The 19,784-nt window shown below is 39.3% G+C and overlaps 1 protein-coding gene across 1 annotated transcript in view; it reads right to left on the minus strand.

Moving 5' to 3' along the window:
• Positions 1 to 19,784, minus strand: part of rsrc1 (arginine/serine-rich coiled-coil 1) — a 503,072-nt gene that overhangs the window by 428,004 nt on the left and 55,284 nt on the right. The window contains exons 2-3 of the mRNA XM_072572745.1: positions 3,038 to 3,235; positions 453 to 572 (exon numbers count right to left, since the gene is read on the minus strand). Coding sequence (XP_072428846.1) covers positions 453 to 572; positions 3,038 to 3,216 — 299 coding nt within the window. The 5' untranslated portion in view covers positions 3,217 to 3,235. The remainder of the gene's footprint in view (positions 1 to 452; positions 573 to 3,037; positions 3,236 to 19,784) is intronic.

The following is a 19,784-nucleotide window of genomic DNA, read 5'->3' on the forward strand; positions in this document are numbered from 1 at the left end:
GTGAATTGGCCATGCTAAATTGCCCATAGTGTTACATGCATTAGTCAGAGGTAAATGTCAGGTAATAGAGTAGGGGACTAGGTCTATGTGGGTTACCCTTCGGAGGATCGGTATGGACTTGTTGGGCCTGTTTCCTCCTTTAGAGTCTAATCTTATTGGCATGCTTAGCTGTTCCTTTACCTATGTTTATCATGCTTCTACTTTGTAAAAGCTCCTACCATGCTTTCAACCACCTACACCAGCAAACAGATCCTTCATTTTGCTTTTGGAAATGAACTATCAATTTGTTGAAATGCACTACAGCTGCACCCATGCAGTAACTTGAGAAAGTTGATTTGTAATTGCAATGCACAGATTGCTTTCTAGATGCTACACAGCCATGAGTCTTTGAAACTGAAGATTAACTGAAGATTGATGTTCCCTGCAATATAGAAATTATAATTTATCCATACCTTCTGTTCTTGCTTCTTGATCTAGACCGCCGTGATCTGTACGATTTCCCTCGATCCCGTGATCTGCTTCGCTTTTTTCGGACCTCATATGATGAACTGCTGCTAGACCGCCGTCTATGTCTGAAGATATAATATATACTAGTGCATATTACAATCTATAATTATGTAATCTCTGAAAGCCTTAGCTTAATTTAGATTTTAAAAAGGTCTTCAGTTAGAAACCATTGCAAGAATCAGTTCCACAGTTCATCATGCGCAAACCTCTGTGACAACTGATGGGATTCTATTTTGATAAGAACAAATGAATGGCATATTCTATTCAAAGGAAGTACTACAGATACTAGCCAATAATTCAATGGAAAAAACTAATAGCTTTGTTCTTTTGGTATATATCAACACAAGGTCCAACTTGAACCAAAGCACTGACAATTCAAGGTACAAGCAAGTTGAACATATTTGAATTTTAATCATTGATAATATAAGCGTCTTGCATATAATAGTAGCCAGTTGTAGTCATTTGTCCTGCATATCAAATCAGCACAGTATTTTCAGCACCACACTTTTCTTCCAACCATGATCTGCATTTTTAAGCGGATATTATGATTTCCAATCTTTGTCTTAGTAATATTTTTTATCATGACCTTCATAATTTCAAGATGTGCTTTTGAACTGTTTCTGGATTCATTATTTAAATGTGCTACTGCAAATCTAAAAATTCTACATACTCAATATTATTTTACATACTCCTATTCACCAACTGCACTTTCTACGAGTTCTCAATTCTTTCCAACAATCCCTCAATCACATTTTTAATCTGATAGTGTCATTTTGTCAATTTCCAGCTATTATCATTTTTGAACATTAAGTGATCATCTGCATCACAGTTTCTTTTTCTTCTCGTTTCAGTCAGATTGTAGCCACCACTAAATGAACAAAGTTATCACAATCTCCTCAAAATTGCAAGAGCAGTCACTCCAAAAAGAGACAATTTTGTTTTAAAGTTTTATTGCAAAATGGTTCATCTTGAATGTTTCTCTAAAGAGACCACCACCATAATGGAAGAAAATCTCTGATACTGGGCGATGAAATTCAAGTCATATCGTAATTGATAAATTTGATTCTAAGCATTATCTATTATGTTACTCTTCAACTCAATGCTTTCTCTTACCCATAGAATCTCCTTTGTTGAATTCAAAAAGATTCATGCAAGTGCAGCTTTGGAAACAAGAAAAAGACAAGTGCAGCAGTACTTTTTAGATGGTGTAATTCGCAACTACCACTTTAGCATCAACAATTTACAGAGTTATTTTGAAGTAAATAACTTGAAATGTACCAGAATTTTCTGTTCAACTCATCTTTGACAACTTTAAAACTGTAAGAGCACATTATAGTCAGCCTGAGAGTTCATAAACTTTCCCATATCAGCAGTTATGTACTTTTGTCCAAAAGATACACACTTACTGAATTTCACTTCAAAATGATACTCTGAACATGCTGAACTGCTAGAGATCTCCCAACTGTTATTTTCAATTCAAGAAGAAATTGTGGTTTCTAACCCTTTTTTTATTGTTTGAACTAAAATATATTTGTTACAGTGAACTCGCACTAAATTTCAATAGATAAAGAAATGGAATACGCATAAATATCAATTTGTACATCTCACTTGACAAAGCATCATCTCAGTTATCGTCTCTGCCTGACTTTCCCAAGTTTATGTTCAGCAAAAACTGGAAGTCACTTTTACTTGGATTTTTCAAACTTCAATCGAAGGAACAAAGATATCTCTGCCAGAGAGATGTATAGAATAAATTTCAACAGTGTTAAAATTATTCCAATCCTCAATTTTTAACAACAGTGACACTGCCATAAGGAAAGTAAAAAAAAACAAGCTCCAAAGTTTCTTACTTACCTGAATTTTCAGTGCTCCTATAGGAAGTAAACTAGATCCAGCCTACAATCAGTAGTCTCTATTCCTAACTAAACTGGAATTAAATCACTTCAGATCCAAACTCCATAATAACTCGCTACCCAATTGGTCAGAATAATCCTGGCTACTTGCTCTGTATCTGGCAATAACACTTTTTGTTTTCAAATATTTGATATGTCTTTTATCTTCAAAAAGCAAAACAAGACAAACAATGAACAATATTTGCTGGTGGCACATGAAAAGAACGAAGTTTGGCAAAACAAAGTATGGTAAGATGAGGAACTGAAAAATGCTTGGGAAAAAAGGGACAGCAAGATAAATTTTTCATTCGTATGTGTAAATCTAAAATGCAATGAAAACAAAACAAGTTGGGAAAAAATGCTTTAAAGAAATCCCTTATTCAATTGGGATTTTATCACACAAACATGTTAATTTCATATCGGTCAATCTTCAACATGGCTGTTTCGCTAGTATACTGGCTGATTTTGTCAATAACATCTTATAAAGAGATCCAAACACAGAAATGCTGGAAAAACTCAGAGGTTCTGGCAGCATCTGTGGAAACAAAATCACCATTAACATTTTGAATCAAGTATGACTTCTTCATAACTTCATGACTCTGCTTTCTTAACGTTATGACTCAATTGATAAGACCCACCTTCTGTCCTTGGATCGTGAATGGGAGCGGTGACGAGAGTGTGATCTTGTCCTTCGACTAGATTTTTTCCGCGTGAATGTTCTGCTATCTGAAGAACTGCTGGAAGTTGATTTCCTCCGGTGTTTTTTTTTACGACGACTTCTGATATCATCTTCACTATCTGAGGAGTGGCGCCCCATTTTCCAATGTCTTTCAAAACTGAGGAAGAAAAAAGATAAACAATCATTATTTGAGAAAGAACATTTTGAATGTGAGTCCATTCTAATGCATCAATTCCAATGAATTAGATCTAAATTCTGCAATGCTACCACATCCAAATATCAATGGCAATGGACAATTAAGCAATAAACTAAAGGAAAAGGCTCCACAAACAAAACAGAAAAATCGTCCAGACAGGTTCTGTCCACAAAAGGACGAACAAATCCAATCAGGCCATTATTGCTCCATGAGTCTCATCTCAACATGAGCAAAGTGATGGAAAATGCCTTTGGTCAGGCAAAATCATTTGCTTACCGACTTTCAGTTTGGGTTCTGCCAGGACAACTCAGTTCCAGACTTCAATGCAACCTTTGTCTAAACAAAGACAAGAGAACTGAAATCAATGGTGAGATCAGAGTGACTGTCCATGACAACAAGGCAGTTTTTTTTGACAGATTGTGGCAACTAATAGTTGTGATGATCCCATGTGATGGTCATAGTGAAACCTGACTTGGTAGACCTTAAGTTTTATTTTTGCAATTTGGTTACCATGGTGGTCAGTCACTGCACCTATTCACACAAAGCTGTAATTGCTTTCATAGATTTATTACATAAAAGAAGAAAAAAATTGTAGATAAAAATTTTTGGTCTTATCATAAACAGTTAAAAAGATCAATTCCCCAACAATATCCTTTGAAGTCATGATAGCCTGGTGAAGGATCACTGCTATCTTCAAGTTGTAACCATTGCCTTTCGGAAACATTTTGCATATTTACCATGCGATTCCCTCTGGCTCTCCTGAGATACACGGACAGGCTAATACAATTACTTTGCTATGACTTCAACTACTTTGAAGATACCAAAACAGTTTAAAACTGCTTTCCAACTCTGTTAGCCTAGAGGATGCCTCTTCCTAACTGAATCTGCTTATGGCCCTGGGCCTTCCACTGAAATCAAATCAACTGTAGCCTGCAGTTATCTCATCAAGGAGCATGCTCAGTCACATGATTTTTTTTTGGAAAACTGACTTTAACTTACTGATCTAAATTACTTTCTGATCCTTTCTTAAACAAAGATTCAACCTTCACAGCAGTGAAAACTAAAATCCCATTTACTTCAACTTCAGGATCCAAGTTCCCAAAATAATATTATGTATTTTCAAGAGATGTTTTTATAAAATTGAGTAAATGGGAATCAAATGCAAAACACTCATGGACTGGAAGCACGACCCACATAAAGAGAGAGAGAATTTTGGTTGCTAACTGTCATCAGTTCCAGACCATCATTGCAGGAGCTCTTTAAGATCATGTTGTAGGCCCAAACATCTCAAGCCACATCATCAATTACCTTCACTCCAACTCAAGTCAGAAGTGGGGATGCTTGCCTGAAACGGAATACAGCATTCAGCAAGACCTAACCAATACACAGGCTTCATTGCTAACAGGCAAGTGGCATTTCTGTCACATAAATGCCAGGCAATCACATCTTCCTTCAGAGGGAAACTAACCATCTTCCTTGACATTCAATTGTATTAATAGATAAGTGCGGCACTGGAAAAGCACAGCAATGAAAACTAAAACCCCATTTACCCAACTTCAGGATCCAAGTTCCTAAAATAATAATATATATTTTGAAGAGATGTTTTAATAAAATTGAGTAAATGGGAATCAAACGCAAAACACTCATGGACTGGAAGCACAACCCACATAGAGAAACAGCATTTGGTTGCTAAAGGAATGAAGGGCTTATGCCCGAAATGTCGACACTCCTGCTCCTCAGATGCTGCCTGATATACACAGCTTTGCCAGTGCCACACTTTTCGATTCTTAATCTCCAGCATCTATAGTCCTCACTTCCTCCTAATCAACTGAATTACCATCGTTGACTCCCCGATCATCAACTTTCCAGAGGTTTCCACTGACCAAAACTTAACTGTGTCAGCCATATAAATTCTATGATTCTAAAAATAGCTTCAAGGTTGGGAACAAGCAACTAATTTCCTAATTTCTATCTACAATCTACAAGATACAAGTCAGGAATGCGACTGAATTCTCTCTAGCTGTAGGACAAGAACAGCTCTGATGACACTCAAGAATGTCAACATCATCCAGGACAAAGCATACTTAATTTGGCACCTTGATAGGTACCAGGGAGTGAGTCACAGATAGTATACTAGAGGGATTTGGTGTGGTTTACATCTTGAATAAATGATACTTGGAAGTAAGCTACACATAGGAATCTAATCAAGGTGTTAATGGTAGTTTACATTTAGAATAACAGGTGCATGAAAGTGACTTATCAATTGGAATCCAATTGAGAGATTTGGGGTGGTTTATGTACAGAGTGACAGTTACATTGAAGTGAATTACTGTTCTCCCTCTCAATTCTGGTCTGTCATTTTCTATGAGTCTCCCTCCCTGTGTCTCTCTCTCTCTCTCTCTGCGTGCCTCTGTGCTCCTCTCTGTGTCTCCCACCATTCCCAACTCTGACAGTTCTTTGACTGAATATTATAATGGTAAGGCCAATTGCACAGTCAGTGTAAGTGTTTGCTGTGTCCTGGAGGTTAGAGGATTGGCTGGTGAGCAACTTGACTGAAAACAAAAATTGCTGGAGATCACAGCCAATCAGGCAACATCCATAGAGAAAAAATACAAGTTAATGTTTTGGGTCTAGATGACTTTTCATCACTGCCAGCTTGGTAAGCTAGTACTAGTGTGGGTTTCAGAAGGGTCATTGCCAAAGACATAGACATTTACAATCAATGTTAATTATTTAGACGAAGAGAACAAGTGTACTGCCTCTATGTTCACTGACAAAACCACGTTGGGTGGGAGACAAAGCTGTGGGGATGACCAGAGAGGCTGTTAACAAATATGGACAGATTCATTGATGGGCATGAAATTGGCGGATAGAATATAATGCAGAGAAATGTCCATGAGAACCAAAGTTTGACAAACTAACTTAGTGACATTTTAAAACACCCATTCCCTGCCCAGTCTCAAACTTCCAGACCCAATAAGGATTTGTCCCTGAGGGAGGTCAGTTTTCTGAAAGACTATAACAACATTTGGGAGAAGATTTGTAGCTCGGGTGCTCCTTTTGTGGTTCTGTTCACCAAGCTGGGAATTTGTGTTGCAGACGTTTCGTCCCCTGTCTAGGTGACATCCTCAGTGCTTGGGAGCCTTCTGTGAAGCGCTTCTGTGATGTTTCCTCCGGCATTTATAGTGATTTGTATCTGCCGCTTCCGGCTGTCAGTTCCAGCTGTCCGCTGCAGTGGCCGGAATATTGGGTCCAGGTCAATGTGCTTATTGATTGAATCTGTGGATGAGTGCCATGCCTCTAGGAATTCCCTGGCTGTTCTCTGTTTGGCTTATCCTATAATAGTAGTGGTTAGAACACAAAAGGTTAGAACAAAACAGTCTTACCACAAGTTCAACCCAAACTCTGGATCAGATATGTAGATGATACCTTTGTAATCATTAAAAACACAGAAATAGAGAACACACACCGGATCATCAACGCCACACTCACAGGAATCTGATTCACTAGAGAGGAAGAAAAGGACAACCAACTCCCATTCCTAGACGTGATGGTACAGAGAACACCGAACGGAGAATTCACCACAAAGGTATACAGGAAAGCCACACACACAGACCAAGTCCTAAACTACAAAAGCAACCACCCCAACACACACAAAAGAAGTTGATTCAAGACACTGTTCAAAAGGGACACAACACACTGCAGTACGCCAGAACTGCAAAAAGAGGAAGAAGAACACCTATACAATGTATTCGCCAAAAACGGATATCCCCACAATTTCATCAACAGATGCCTAAGGGAAAGACAACGGAATGAGGACATGCTACAACCCAAAGGACTAGCCACACTACCATACATCAAAAACATTTCTGAACTGACAGCCAGACTACTGCGACCACTAGGACTCATAACAGCACACAAACCAATAGCCACTCTCAGACAACAACTCACCAGGACGAAGGACCCGATACCCAGCATGAGCAAAATCAATGTAGTGTACAAAATCCCATGCAAGGACTACACAAAACACTACAGAGGACAAACAGGAAGACAGCTAACGATCCGCATCCATGAACACCAACTAGCCACGAAACGACATGACCAGCTATCCTTAGTAGCCACACACGCAGATGACAAGTGACATGAGTTCGACTGGGACAACACCACTATTATAGGACAAGCCAAACAGAGAACATCCAGGGAATTCCTAGAGACAGGCACTCATCCGCAGATTCAATCAATAAGCACATCGACCTGGACCCAATATACCGGCCACTGCAGCGGACAGCTGGAACTGACAACCGGAAGCGGCAGATACAAAATCACTCTTAATGCCAGAGGAAACTACACAGAAGCACTTCACAGGAGGCTCCCAAGCACTGAGGATGTCACTGAGACAGGGGACGAAACGTCTGCAACACAAATTCCCAGCTCGGCGAACAGAACCACAACAACTATAACAATGTGCATCACGAAGGTACTGAGTATAACAGAGTTTGCTATGTCCCATCATATAATATATTTTGCCATCTGTATCATACGAGGTAGATTTAAAGCATTGACAGAGGAAATATAATGTGCTAAAATGTGATTCATGTTTGGAGGAAGAATAGACGACAGAATGTATGGACTTAAAATGGTAAGAAGGTATGAAAATTATTGATAAAACTATTTACCCTTGCATGCCAGCGGCTGAGGGGTAACCTAATAGAGGTTTATAAAATCATGAGGAACATGGTTAGAGAGAATGGCCAAGGTCCTTTCCCCATGGTAGGTGAGTCCAAAACTAGAGGACATAGGTTTAAAGTGGGAGGGACAAGATTTAAAAGGGATGTAAGGGGCAACATTTTCATGCAGCATGGTGGCTCAGTGGTTAGCACTGCTACCTCACAGTGCCAGGGACCCGGGTTTGATTCTAGCCTAGGACAACTGTCTGTGTACAGTTTGCACATTCTCCCCATGTCAACGTGGATTTCCTCTGGGTGCTCTGGTCTCCTCCCACAATCCAAAGATGTGCAGTTGAGGTGAATTGGCCATGCTAAATTGCTCATGGTGTTCAGGGATGTGTAGATTAGGTGCATTAATCAGGGTAAGTATAGGATAATAAGGTAGAGAAACGGGTCTGGGTGGGTTACTCTTTGGAGGGTCGGTGCACTTGTTGGGCTGTAGGGATTCTATTTTATGAGTATGCAGAGGGTGGTGCTTGTTTGGAATGAGCTGCCAGAGGAGTTGGTGCAGGCTGGTACAATTACAATATTGAAAAGGCATTTCAATGGGTACATGAATAGGTGCCAAATGGGACTCGATTAATTTAGGATATTGATCGGCGTGGACAAGTTGGGGACCGAAGGGTCTGTTTCTGTGCTACATATCTCTGTGACTATCAACTTAAATATTGACTCTCTTCATCACTGGCACATTTCCAAGATGCACTGCAGCAATGTGCCAAAGATTCTTTGATGGCACCCTTCCAACCCATTACCTTGAGCACCCAGAAGTACTCAGGCACCATATGCATGGGAAAATCACCACATGCAAGTTCCTCTCCAACTTGTGCACCATCTTGACTTGGAAGTATAATGCCTCTCATTCACCATCACTAGATCAAAATTAAGAAATTCCCACCTAACTGTACTGCAGGCACTCCTGTACCACATGGGCTGTAGCAGTTAAGAAGACAGCTCTACCACCACTTCTAAAATGCAATTAGGGATGACCAATGTAGGCTGTTTCTGGTGCAGATATCCAAAAACAAAAAAAAAGCAAACAGTGCTGCCATCCTACATTGAAAATGAGCGTTGGAGGTCAGAAAACGGTAGGGAAGAACAGGAGGTGCAGCAGCCCTGGTTCTGAGTATGCTTTCCAACTCCGGGAAGGTGCCCACAGCCCTGCAGGGTGGGTGGTAAACCGAAGGTTGTGACTATACAGGTCTAGATGGCAAAGCAGCGGTGGCTGAACAGGGTCCAGCAGCATGGTTAGAGAAAACAGATGCGCTAGCCATCCTGAAGCATGACAGTGCATGCAGTCGCTCATGTGATGTCACCATGAAGGAACATGGTGCTGTTAGGAGTGCACATGCAGACAGTGTTGTGTCATGGTCAGTGTCTGTGCAGGTGCCATTTTGTCATTTGGGAAAGTCACTCCGGCCAATTAATGCTGTGGAACTCTCATCCCATGAACGAAAGAAAGGAAGAAGGAAGAAATATTGCAACCAAAAACATTTAAGCCCATCAGATTTTGTCCCACTACAACTTTTCATTCCAAATAATCCAAATCAAAAAACATTTTTTTTCCAAATAGTACATTTTAATTAATCTGTAAATTACTCACAATTTATCAACATATTTGCAGTTGTAATTTACAAGATTAAAGTTTGGGTTTACTTTACATGATTTTTTTTTAAAATGGTACAGTAGTTCAGATCACTCCCTTGAGGGTTTTGTATTTCATAAACATGCTAATCCAACTTATCCTCTATTCAATTATGGTTGTGCAATTTGGGTTTATGACAATAGAACACCTCATCCATATCTTTAGTTCTGTGGTTAAATTTCAGGATTGGCACTTGCATTTTTTTGATAGACAGCAATAAAACCTCAGCTTATCAAATCATGAAGGAAAATCTACAAACGTTTGTTTTCGCCCCAAGTTTTGCAGATGACCTGGCAGGATAAGAAATATATTCTGCAAAAAGATATTTGAAACCTTTGTGATATGACTCAATTTTTTTCTAAATAATTACACTTTAACCATCATTTTCTGACCTTTGGGGAATATAGTGGCATATATATGTGTCTCTTCTCCTGCACAGTTATTTTCAACGACATATTATGGTTCCCATCTCAATGTAATACATATAGCACAAAAGTAAAGCATATATTTTAATTTTCTAGCTGCACAGGTCTGTCATTACAAATTAATGTCCTATGATAAACTAAACTAAGAAAACAACCTGTCAGGAGACTAAAGTGTTCACAAGATCCTGACCAAAAACAAACTATTACAACAATTTTCATAACAGTTAGCAAAGTAAATCAGATGTTGAGAGAAGTTACAAGGCCACTGTTAAATCAAAAAGAAAAGGAAATGCTGTCATTTCACAAATCACTTCATCCACTGAGTAAAGTTCTGGTCATCACTGTCCAAAAAAACAATTAATTATAAGGAGACACAAAAAGACCAACCAGAACGATTGAGGGAGCAGAAAGATCACATTGAGAATCACGTTACGCAAATAGAAAGAAAGTCAAGAGGTGAAATGCTGCCTGTTTTCAGGATTCTAAAAGGTCTAGATAATGTAGACTAGGGCAATCTGTTTTACTTTCTCTTGCCCTGAACAGGTGAACCAGAGGAAATGATTAAAATGGAGTATGCTCTAAACCAATCTGAGGAAATATTATTTCAATAGCCGAGTGCTCAATTTTTGGAATAGGCTTCCAAAGGAGACTGTGAAAGCAGATAATATTGATTGCTTCAAATATAAGTTAGGTAGATTATTTTACAGAAAATAATATGATGGAAAACTGTACATGAGTAACATGAGACAATGTGGTCAGTATAACATGCCTGGAGGAAACAGGCAGCTATGGACCTGTAGTTCCAAAGCTTTCCACCACTGGGATTTACCCTCCCCTCATGTCTGGTTCCGTCAGCAAACTGGTAAGAGATTGATCATCATTAGCCAAAAACTCCATTATCATTCAATCATGCAATAATCAGGATGGTAGATAAAACTCAACCACTTTTTGTCAAACAATTTCCATGTTCAACTATGCAGTCATTTATTTCCCCCAGTTCTAACTTCTATTGCTCATAGACTAGCACTTTTAGCTTATTGCGCTTCGAAATTCCTTTTTTGTTGTAATCCAGTACCAAAGAGAAGCCTTTAAATTTAAATTTAACTAAGACAATATCTATTCTATCAATCAACTTTGGTATGGACAAAAAAATTAGCGAGTCGCCTTTCTTATTGTCACCAAGATTTGAATTTTTAACTTTCAGAAAGGAATATTATGCCTTCAAGATATTATGTTCATTTAAAATCTAAGAGTTATCTCAAAGGATTGAGATGACCTTAGATAACAATTATAATATCAGTGACACTAGAACGGTGACTGTTCCACTAAAATATTGAGTTCAGGTACCTGAAGCTTGTTTTCATATGGATTACAGGAACCTACTCAGCAACTGAAGTATCTATTAGACGTTGTCTAGCACCCCTTCATAGTGTTCATAAAGTTCAACTCTATCCTCCTCCAAAGAATGTAAACTGAAGCAAGACTTGACCATGAAGCCCTTTAAGCCAGCTCATCATTCAGCATCATCTCAGCTGATCTTCTGCCTCAACTCCTTTTTCCTACCTGCTTCCCATTATCTTTCAACTTCCCAACAGATCACAAATCTACCCATTTATCCTCCTGCTGGCCTTGAATGTATTCAATAATATCTTCTCTCTGTCTCACCATTACTCTCTATAGGGTGTCTTGGGATGTTTTCTGTTTTAAATTTCCATTTCATTTCTGTCCAAACATAGCAGAAACCTGCAATCATTTCTTCTCTCATTTCTACATTCACCTCCAGAATGCTACTTGACCAGCTTTCAGCTTTATCAAGCACCTTACAAGATTTTGCAGACATGTAAGTTGTCCATGTAGTAATGCAGCAGTAATGTGGTAAAATAGGGATTGCTCAACAAATACTATGAAAACCACATCATGAGTCTGCCCTCATGCTAAACATCTTGCTTCTTCAGTATTGTTTTATTTTGAATGACCTATTTTGCAATGAACAATCATTATCAAAATTCATTAATTAAGCTTTCAAAAGATTAGATTAAATTAGATTAGATTCCCTACAGTATGGGAGGCCATTCGGCCCAATCAGTCCACACTGACCCTCTGAAGAGTAACCCACTCAGACCCATTTCCCTTTGATTAATGCACCTAACACTATGGGCAATTTATCATGGCCAATTCAGCTAACCTGCACATCTTTGCACTGTGGGAGGAAACCGGAGGACCCAGAGGAAACCCATGCCGACACAGGGAGAATGTGCAAACTCCACACAGAAAGCCGCCCCAGGCTGGAATCGAACCAGGGACCCAGTGCTGTGAGGCAGCAATGCTAACTACTGAGCCACTGTGCCACCCCTGTGGAAAGGTATGTGAAAAAAATCCTTGCAATCTTAAAAGATAAAAAGATAAACCTATCAATAAATTAGTTACTAAATTAATTTGCTGTTATTCTGTTGTGTAAACTTTCTTTTACTTTCATTTACGGAAAATGCAAAATATTGACAAAGAAAAGATTCCACTTAAAACCGTATGAACTAAGCAAAGGAAAAATAAGTCTTACACAGTTTTAAAATCTTCGATCCAAAAGTATATCAATATTGACATTTCCGCATTTCTATTGTTATGGACCAGGCCAGACTCATCAAAATTGTTTAAGAAAGTAGCCCAGACCATAACTTTGCGAGTTGTCTTCAGCATGTGTTACATGGATATTCCAAAAGAATGCAGTTGGTCAAACCATGTAGTTTCAAACAAAACAGAATTTATTTACAAGATTACTGAATGAACTCAAACAAAAGAGAACAGAATACCAAAAACCATAAACTATCCGAAAACCCAACAGACTATACCAACTTAATGACACTGTTCCCAATATTTGCAAAAATCTCCATAAATGCCCTTTGAAATAAAAGGGAAAATCAAACCCAGAGTCTTATAGGAGAGAAGTCACAGAGAGACTAGCAGAGTGGACCTGCAACTTTGGGTCCAGCAGCTTCAAAACTACCTGAGTGCCTTCAGTGAATAGCCAGACCAAACCAAAGAAAGATGAGCTGGGAGAACTGGCCATTCCCCTTTCATTGTACAACTTTTTTTTAAATCTTAGAAGCCTTTGCCTGAAGCAGTATCTGTTAGCTACAATCAAACAGCCCCTAAAACCCATGCCAACTGAGACTTTTCGGAGTTTGTGTCTTTTGCTACCTCTCTGAAAAAAAAACCCAAGGACACCATAACCTTGTTAAAGGAGCAGCATTATCACTATCGCCAAAAGAAATGTAAAGTGCCACCTTTTCGGTATCTTGTCCAACAATGACTCCTCAATTAACACCACCAAAATAGATGAACTAATCAGCTAAGTAATTCTGCTGAGCATATATTTTTTACTTCATCCATGGGATGTGGGCATCACCAGCTAGGCCAACATTTATTGTCCATCCATAATTGACGGAGGCCAATTAAGAGACATCCATATTGCTGTGGGTCTGGAGTCACATACAGACCAGGTAAAGACAGCAGATTTCCATCCCAAAAGGACAGTCATGAATCAGATAGATTTTTCCAACAATCATAAACAGTTTCATGGTCATCATTAGACTCTCAATTTCCGATTTTTTCTTTTCTGAATTCAAATTCTGCCATGGCAGGATTTGAACCCAGGTCCCAGAACAAGACTTGGATCAGGAGTTAATAGTCTAGTGATAGCACCAATAAATCACCACCCCTAGCAAATAGTTGTTGCCACATTTGCCTACAGGGACTGCTTTGGAAGGTCTGAAAGATGTAATACAAGTGCAACAACTTTATTTTCGTTATTGTACTTCTGGATCAATGCAAATCAACATTTATGCCAATTTCAATGCAAGAATCTATTTCTGGGAGAAAACAAAAATGAGGGGAGAATTTAAAAATAAGAGTCTCCCATCTAAGACAGAGGAGGAATTTTGCTCTTATTGAGCTATTAATATGCAGGACTTTCTCCCAAAACAGCAGTGCAGGCTGAGCATTGAATGTGTTTAAGATACTATTAGATAGATTCTTGTCTGACAAAGAAGTTAAAGGACATAGGGAGTAGACAACAAAATAGATGCCACAATCAGATAAGTCTTTTAAATTGTAGAGCAAGCTTGAGGGCTGAATGGCCTCATCCTACTCATAATTAACTTGTTTGACTTGCCCCAATGCTCAACTTAAAGTAATATCTAGTCTTTGCAGGATTGAGAGACCACCTGAAGGAGATAGTAATGTTGACTTGTTATGTCCATAATGCATGGTTGAATGTAACATAAGGCAGGAAAATATACATGCCCTGCACTTGGGATACTTTTAAAAGTGAACAAGACGTAAACGTTTAGTGACACTTAAATACAAAAACTGCAACCTTAAAATTGCAAGTATTTTATTTATGATTAGATAAGTTCTCAAAGATTCACAGATATGGCAGTGTATAGGCAAAAACAATGTCTATAGAACAAACAATGCCTGCATCTCCTCCTCAAACACTCCACAGGATTCCATAAAATACTGTCATTAATAGCAAACCCAGGATATTAGTTAGCGCCATTCCAAAACTGTACTAATACCATTATCAAATGGACAGTACTATGCAAAGTGAAACATCTCACCAGAGAACCATAAAAATGCAGCAAAACAAAAATTAGAAAAGGAAAAATAAATTTTGAAAGCTGCTGCAACACATATCCCGATCTTTGTGTGCTGCATATATTATGGGGTTCTGTTAAGCATGTTACCTGCAGTCCCCAGGATGCAAACAGGTTACGTTCATGATTATGCTCGTATGTTGATTTGTACCCAAGTCATAACACAATCAAGGACAATCAAAGTAGCTGTCCGTATGTACTGGGAATGTTCATGTATCAGATCTTTAAAAGTACACCCTCCGAATGGGATCCTGTTCATAAGTATGAGCATCTGCAAATCAGTGTTCCTAAATACGGGACCCTCCATAGATATAGTCTTTCACTTAAAATATTTGCACTGCCTGACAGTGCAATTTTTAGGGTAGGAGTTCTTACATGTTTCAACATCATAGAATATTTAGGTACATTCCAACTAAACAAAATACAGAGTCGACAGTGTGGTGCTGGAAAAGCACAGCAAGTCAGGCAGCATACGAGGAGCAGATAATCGATGTTTCAGGCAAAAGCCCTTCATCAGGAAACTTCCGCCTAAACAAAATATATCCTACATACATAATGTTGTTATGAAATGGGCAAAATTTATAATGTCTTATGCATTGAAAATAACCACTTGAAAATAGTTTGTGAACATTTCTTCTCATAACAACTGAGATTCAACAGATCTTGCCTATAACTTGTGCCATAAATGAATCCCCAGAATCATGACACTAGATCGGCAATTTGAAGCAAATTTCAAGAATATCACATCATTATCATTTTCACTGAGACAATCACTGGATTTATCATCAGAAATGCATGCATTTAACTCCCAAGGTCCATGTTCAGGATGAGAATAAAAAGAGTGGCAAGGGGAAAAGAGACAGAGGGAAGAGGAACAAGTCCAAAGCAAGCCCATGGCATGGCTTATTTCTCGAAACATTCTACTCATATGAGACAAACTCAATAATTGAAATGATGTGCCAGTTTAATATTGAAGCAGCACAAGTATCTCAACAAAGAAGCAAAAAAAGTGAGTTGAGTGAAACAGGCAGAAACAAAAGCAAACAAAGAAAGGACACTCAGGAAAGTACAAAGTTCCAACATGCTGTGTGAACTCAACATTGTTGCAATTAGGCCATTCTTCCTTAAGGATTGATGCTCTGTGACTGCAGAGCTGAAAGCTTCACTCTTCTATCAATATCTAAGGACCACATCACTGAGGAGGCTTCATGCTAATCTAAATCCAATAACTTGCTCTGAAAACACTGCTCACATTTTGAAATAGGCCAAATTACAACACAGCAGCTAAGATCATCCACAATATTCTAAATCAAACAACCGAGAATACTCTTGAAATACATCAATTTGCCTCTTATCCCAATGATCCAACTTCACAGCTTTGCCAAGAGTGATCAGTATTCCCTTCGGCTATTTCCTACTTAGGTTTTACTTTACTAGCTTTTGAGATTTATTGTTTACAGACAGTCTAACAAACCAGCAAAGGAGTGAAAACATTTTCTCTGCTTACCTTCATTAGCAGGAGGTACAAATACGGAAAAACCTAGTCACGCGTTTATTTTAAAGTGCCATTGAAATAACGTTCATTTTCGCATATTGGAGTATTGTGCACAGTTTTAGTCCCATTATTTGAGGAAAGATGTAGAGGTATTGGAGGCAGTTCAGAGGAGGTTCACTAGATTGATCCCAGAGTTGAGAGATTTGTCATATGAAGAGAGATTGAACAGTTTAGGCGCATGTTGTCTGGAATTTAGAAGAATGAGGGGAGATCAAATTGAGGTATTCAAGATGATAAAAGGATTGGATAAAATAGACGTGGAGGGGATGCTTCCTCATGTGGGGCATTCTAGGACAAGAGGTCATAGTCTTAAGATAAGGGGTAGCAAATTTAAAACAGAGTTGAGAAGAAACTTCTTCTCCCAAAGGGTTGCAAATCTGTGGAATTTACTACCCCAAATTGCGGTGGGACAGTGAGTAAATTTATGGAGGAGTTAGACAGATTTTAATTGGTAATGGCTTGAAGGGATATGGAGAGAAGGCAGGAAAATGGGGGTGAGGAGTATATCAGTCATGATCAAATGGTGGAGCAAACTTGGTGGGCCAAATGGCCTACTTCTGCTCCTATATCCTATGAACTTATTAACTTTTTCCAGATGGTAAAAACATAACAATAAAGCAAATTCTAAAACACAAATTCTCTACAAATGTAAAGAAAATTAGCTTAAATTTGCCAGCAATATATGTCAATTTTGTCAAGTTTCATGGAGGGTTTCGCACTGTGCTCTCACATTTAAAAATCCACAACACCAGGTTATAGTTCAACAGGTTTATTTGGAAGCACTAACTTTTGGAGCGCTGCTGTTTCATCAGGTGATTGTGGAGAATAAGATTGTAAGACACCAAAGGAATGTTCCCTCCCAGTTGAAGAACACTTCAGCGGTCCGGGCCATTTGACCTCGGACCTTCAGCTGACTGTCCTCCAAGATGGACTTTGGGACAGGCAACAACGAAACATGGCCGAGCATGAGGCTGATAGTCAAGTTCGGTATCCATGGGATGGCCTAAACAGGACCTTGGGTTCATATCACACTACAGGTAACCCCAATGCATTGTAGCCACACACAGAGACAGATGGACAGACACAGACACACACAATACTCAGACCCTCACAATACTCAGACCCTCACTTACACTCTCACACCCTCTCACAGACTTAAACTCCTTTACACTCTCACACCCTCGCACAGACACTCATATTCCCCCGCCCCCACTGCCACACACACACACACACACACACACACAAGTTTGTGGGGTGAATTTGTACTTGCAGAATTACATTTTACTTTTCTCAAAAATTGCATGAATCCACGTAAAATTCTGTAAGTCTGCTTTTTAGAAATGAATCAGTCTGACCATTGTGGCACAGACAGCCTCACAGGGAGTTAACACCTTCCATACCTTATTCAGGCCAACATGACACCAATTGTTAAAGTGCACTTGAGAATATAACTTTTTTGAAAAGGTTTTGCGATTTACACATGAAAGAACTGAAAACAACATGGTCATTCCAAAAGATGAGAGACTTAACAAACAATCCGGGTCTTTTTCAATGTATAATTTCAGTCACATCACACTGTAAACTTTTGCTATAAATTCTGTGTCTTACTATCTTATTCTCCATGATCACCTGATGAAGGAGCAGTGCTCCAAAATCTAGTGCTTCCAAATAAACCTGTTGGACTATAACACTCTTCTGGTGTGTGATTTTTAACTTTGTACACTCCAGTCCAACACCGGCATTTCCAAATCATGTGCTCTCACAAGTTATCTCACTCAATTTTACACTATCCCTGCCATTATGTTTGGCACATCTCGACAAAACTCTCTCAGCTATCTTGCACTCACCAGAGGTACTGCTGGAAACTTGGGGCATTCCAGTACCATTTTTAATCCTCATCTGTGCACAAAGTCAATTGCTAAAATCCAGGAACTCACCTTCACCATTACGGCGTTGGAAATATTGCCCCAGAGATGGCCAATAAAGGCAAGTTTGAATCTCGATTTGCTGACAGAGATCTGGAGGTCTGTGGTGGGAGTGGCATTCTTTTTCCTCAGGATCACCAGATGAGACCAAGTCACTAGATCCTGCCAGCCTGATCTGAAGTTGCTGCCTGGGAAAGCAAGATATCCAGTCTGGAGGAAAGCCCAATAGTGCAAGGAGGAGGTTAATGACCTTCTTGGCAGAGAGAGCCAAGACAGATGCTGTGTTGCCTGGCATTTGTCTCCATACCTCCTGGGGGGAGAAACTACTTGCCATAGTGGGAGAGGACTACGATTGTACAAGTAGTGATCTGAGACCTCTGAGAGCCAAGCAAACAAATAAGATTTGTTGTCAAGAGCTCCACAGCTCTCCCATTACCTGCACTCCTCTTAACACTGCCAAACTTCTACATCTAATTTGCAATTCATTAATTAGTAGATGTCATAGAGTTGCAGATCCAGCAGAACAAGTGTCTGCTGGATTTACACAGACACATCCATCACTCAGCACTAAAGGAAAGGCAACAGAGACCTTGACCTCAATCCAGATGCCCCTTCCTCTCAAAAAGTCATGGTGGCACCAATAGGCATCCAGCCAGAGGAGGAACCCATATAGGCCCTCCCAGGAATCTCCTCTCATGATACTCCAGAGGTGTCCATTGTTCTTTACCTTCCCCAACCTTGGAGACATTCCAGATGAAGAAGGGGAGCCTACATCGTGACACAACACTCTTAACATGCTTGTACACTCTGAGCAGAAAAGCCACTGGGTTCATCTGATCAAAATGCCAATACCAACAGGTTCCACTCTAGGTCTGATTCCCAGCACCACAGTTGCAAACCCCAGGATTGTACTGAGATGTAATAGGAGGAGAAAGAAAACCTTGTGAAAACACATTGTTGGCATGGGTAAAACCTCATTATAAATAATTATCACACTTGCATGCACAGGTTCACCTATCATCATCAGCATGTGATAGCAAATGTCTTTTAGTTGCAACTACAACAATGAACATTGTTTATCACCATGCTTATCACCACAAGACATTCTCACCCTGTCTGAATGATAACTATCCTTTCCATAGGATCATATTGGCAAAGAACTTCGTCAGGATTAAACGGGAGTGCAACAGATATGGTGAAGACTTCCATCAGTTTGTAATTAAACAACAATAAACGAATAGTAAGATCAAATCGTTAAAGTGCACTTACAGCTGGGATGACACAGTAGATGCCAGCTTCAGCATCAAAACATTCACAGTCAGTGAAGATGACTGCACACAACTCTGGCTCCACAGAACAAGATTCACTAAGAAGGCCTTCCTGAATTGCATTGCCTGGTGCTTCTGCACTACAGGATGCTGAAGATCCTGTTCAGTCTGAAAAACAACCTCATGTTCTTACTTGGCACAATACTGCTGCTCTCAAGGATCCTCATGGTCCACCATGTAAGCCTTCATGTATACTCCAGTTATCCAGAACAGAGATTACAAGGATTAACCCCTTACCCGGCAAAGACGAGTT

The sequence above is a fragment of the Chiloscyllium punctatum genome, chromosome 6 (genome assembly GCF_047496795.1).
Source record: "Chiloscyllium punctatum isolate Juve2018m chromosome 6, sChiPun1.3, whole genome shotgun sequence".
Lineage (NCBI taxonomy): Eukaryota > Metazoa > Chordata > Chondrichthyes > Orectolobiformes > Hemiscylliidae > Chiloscyllium > Chiloscyllium punctatum.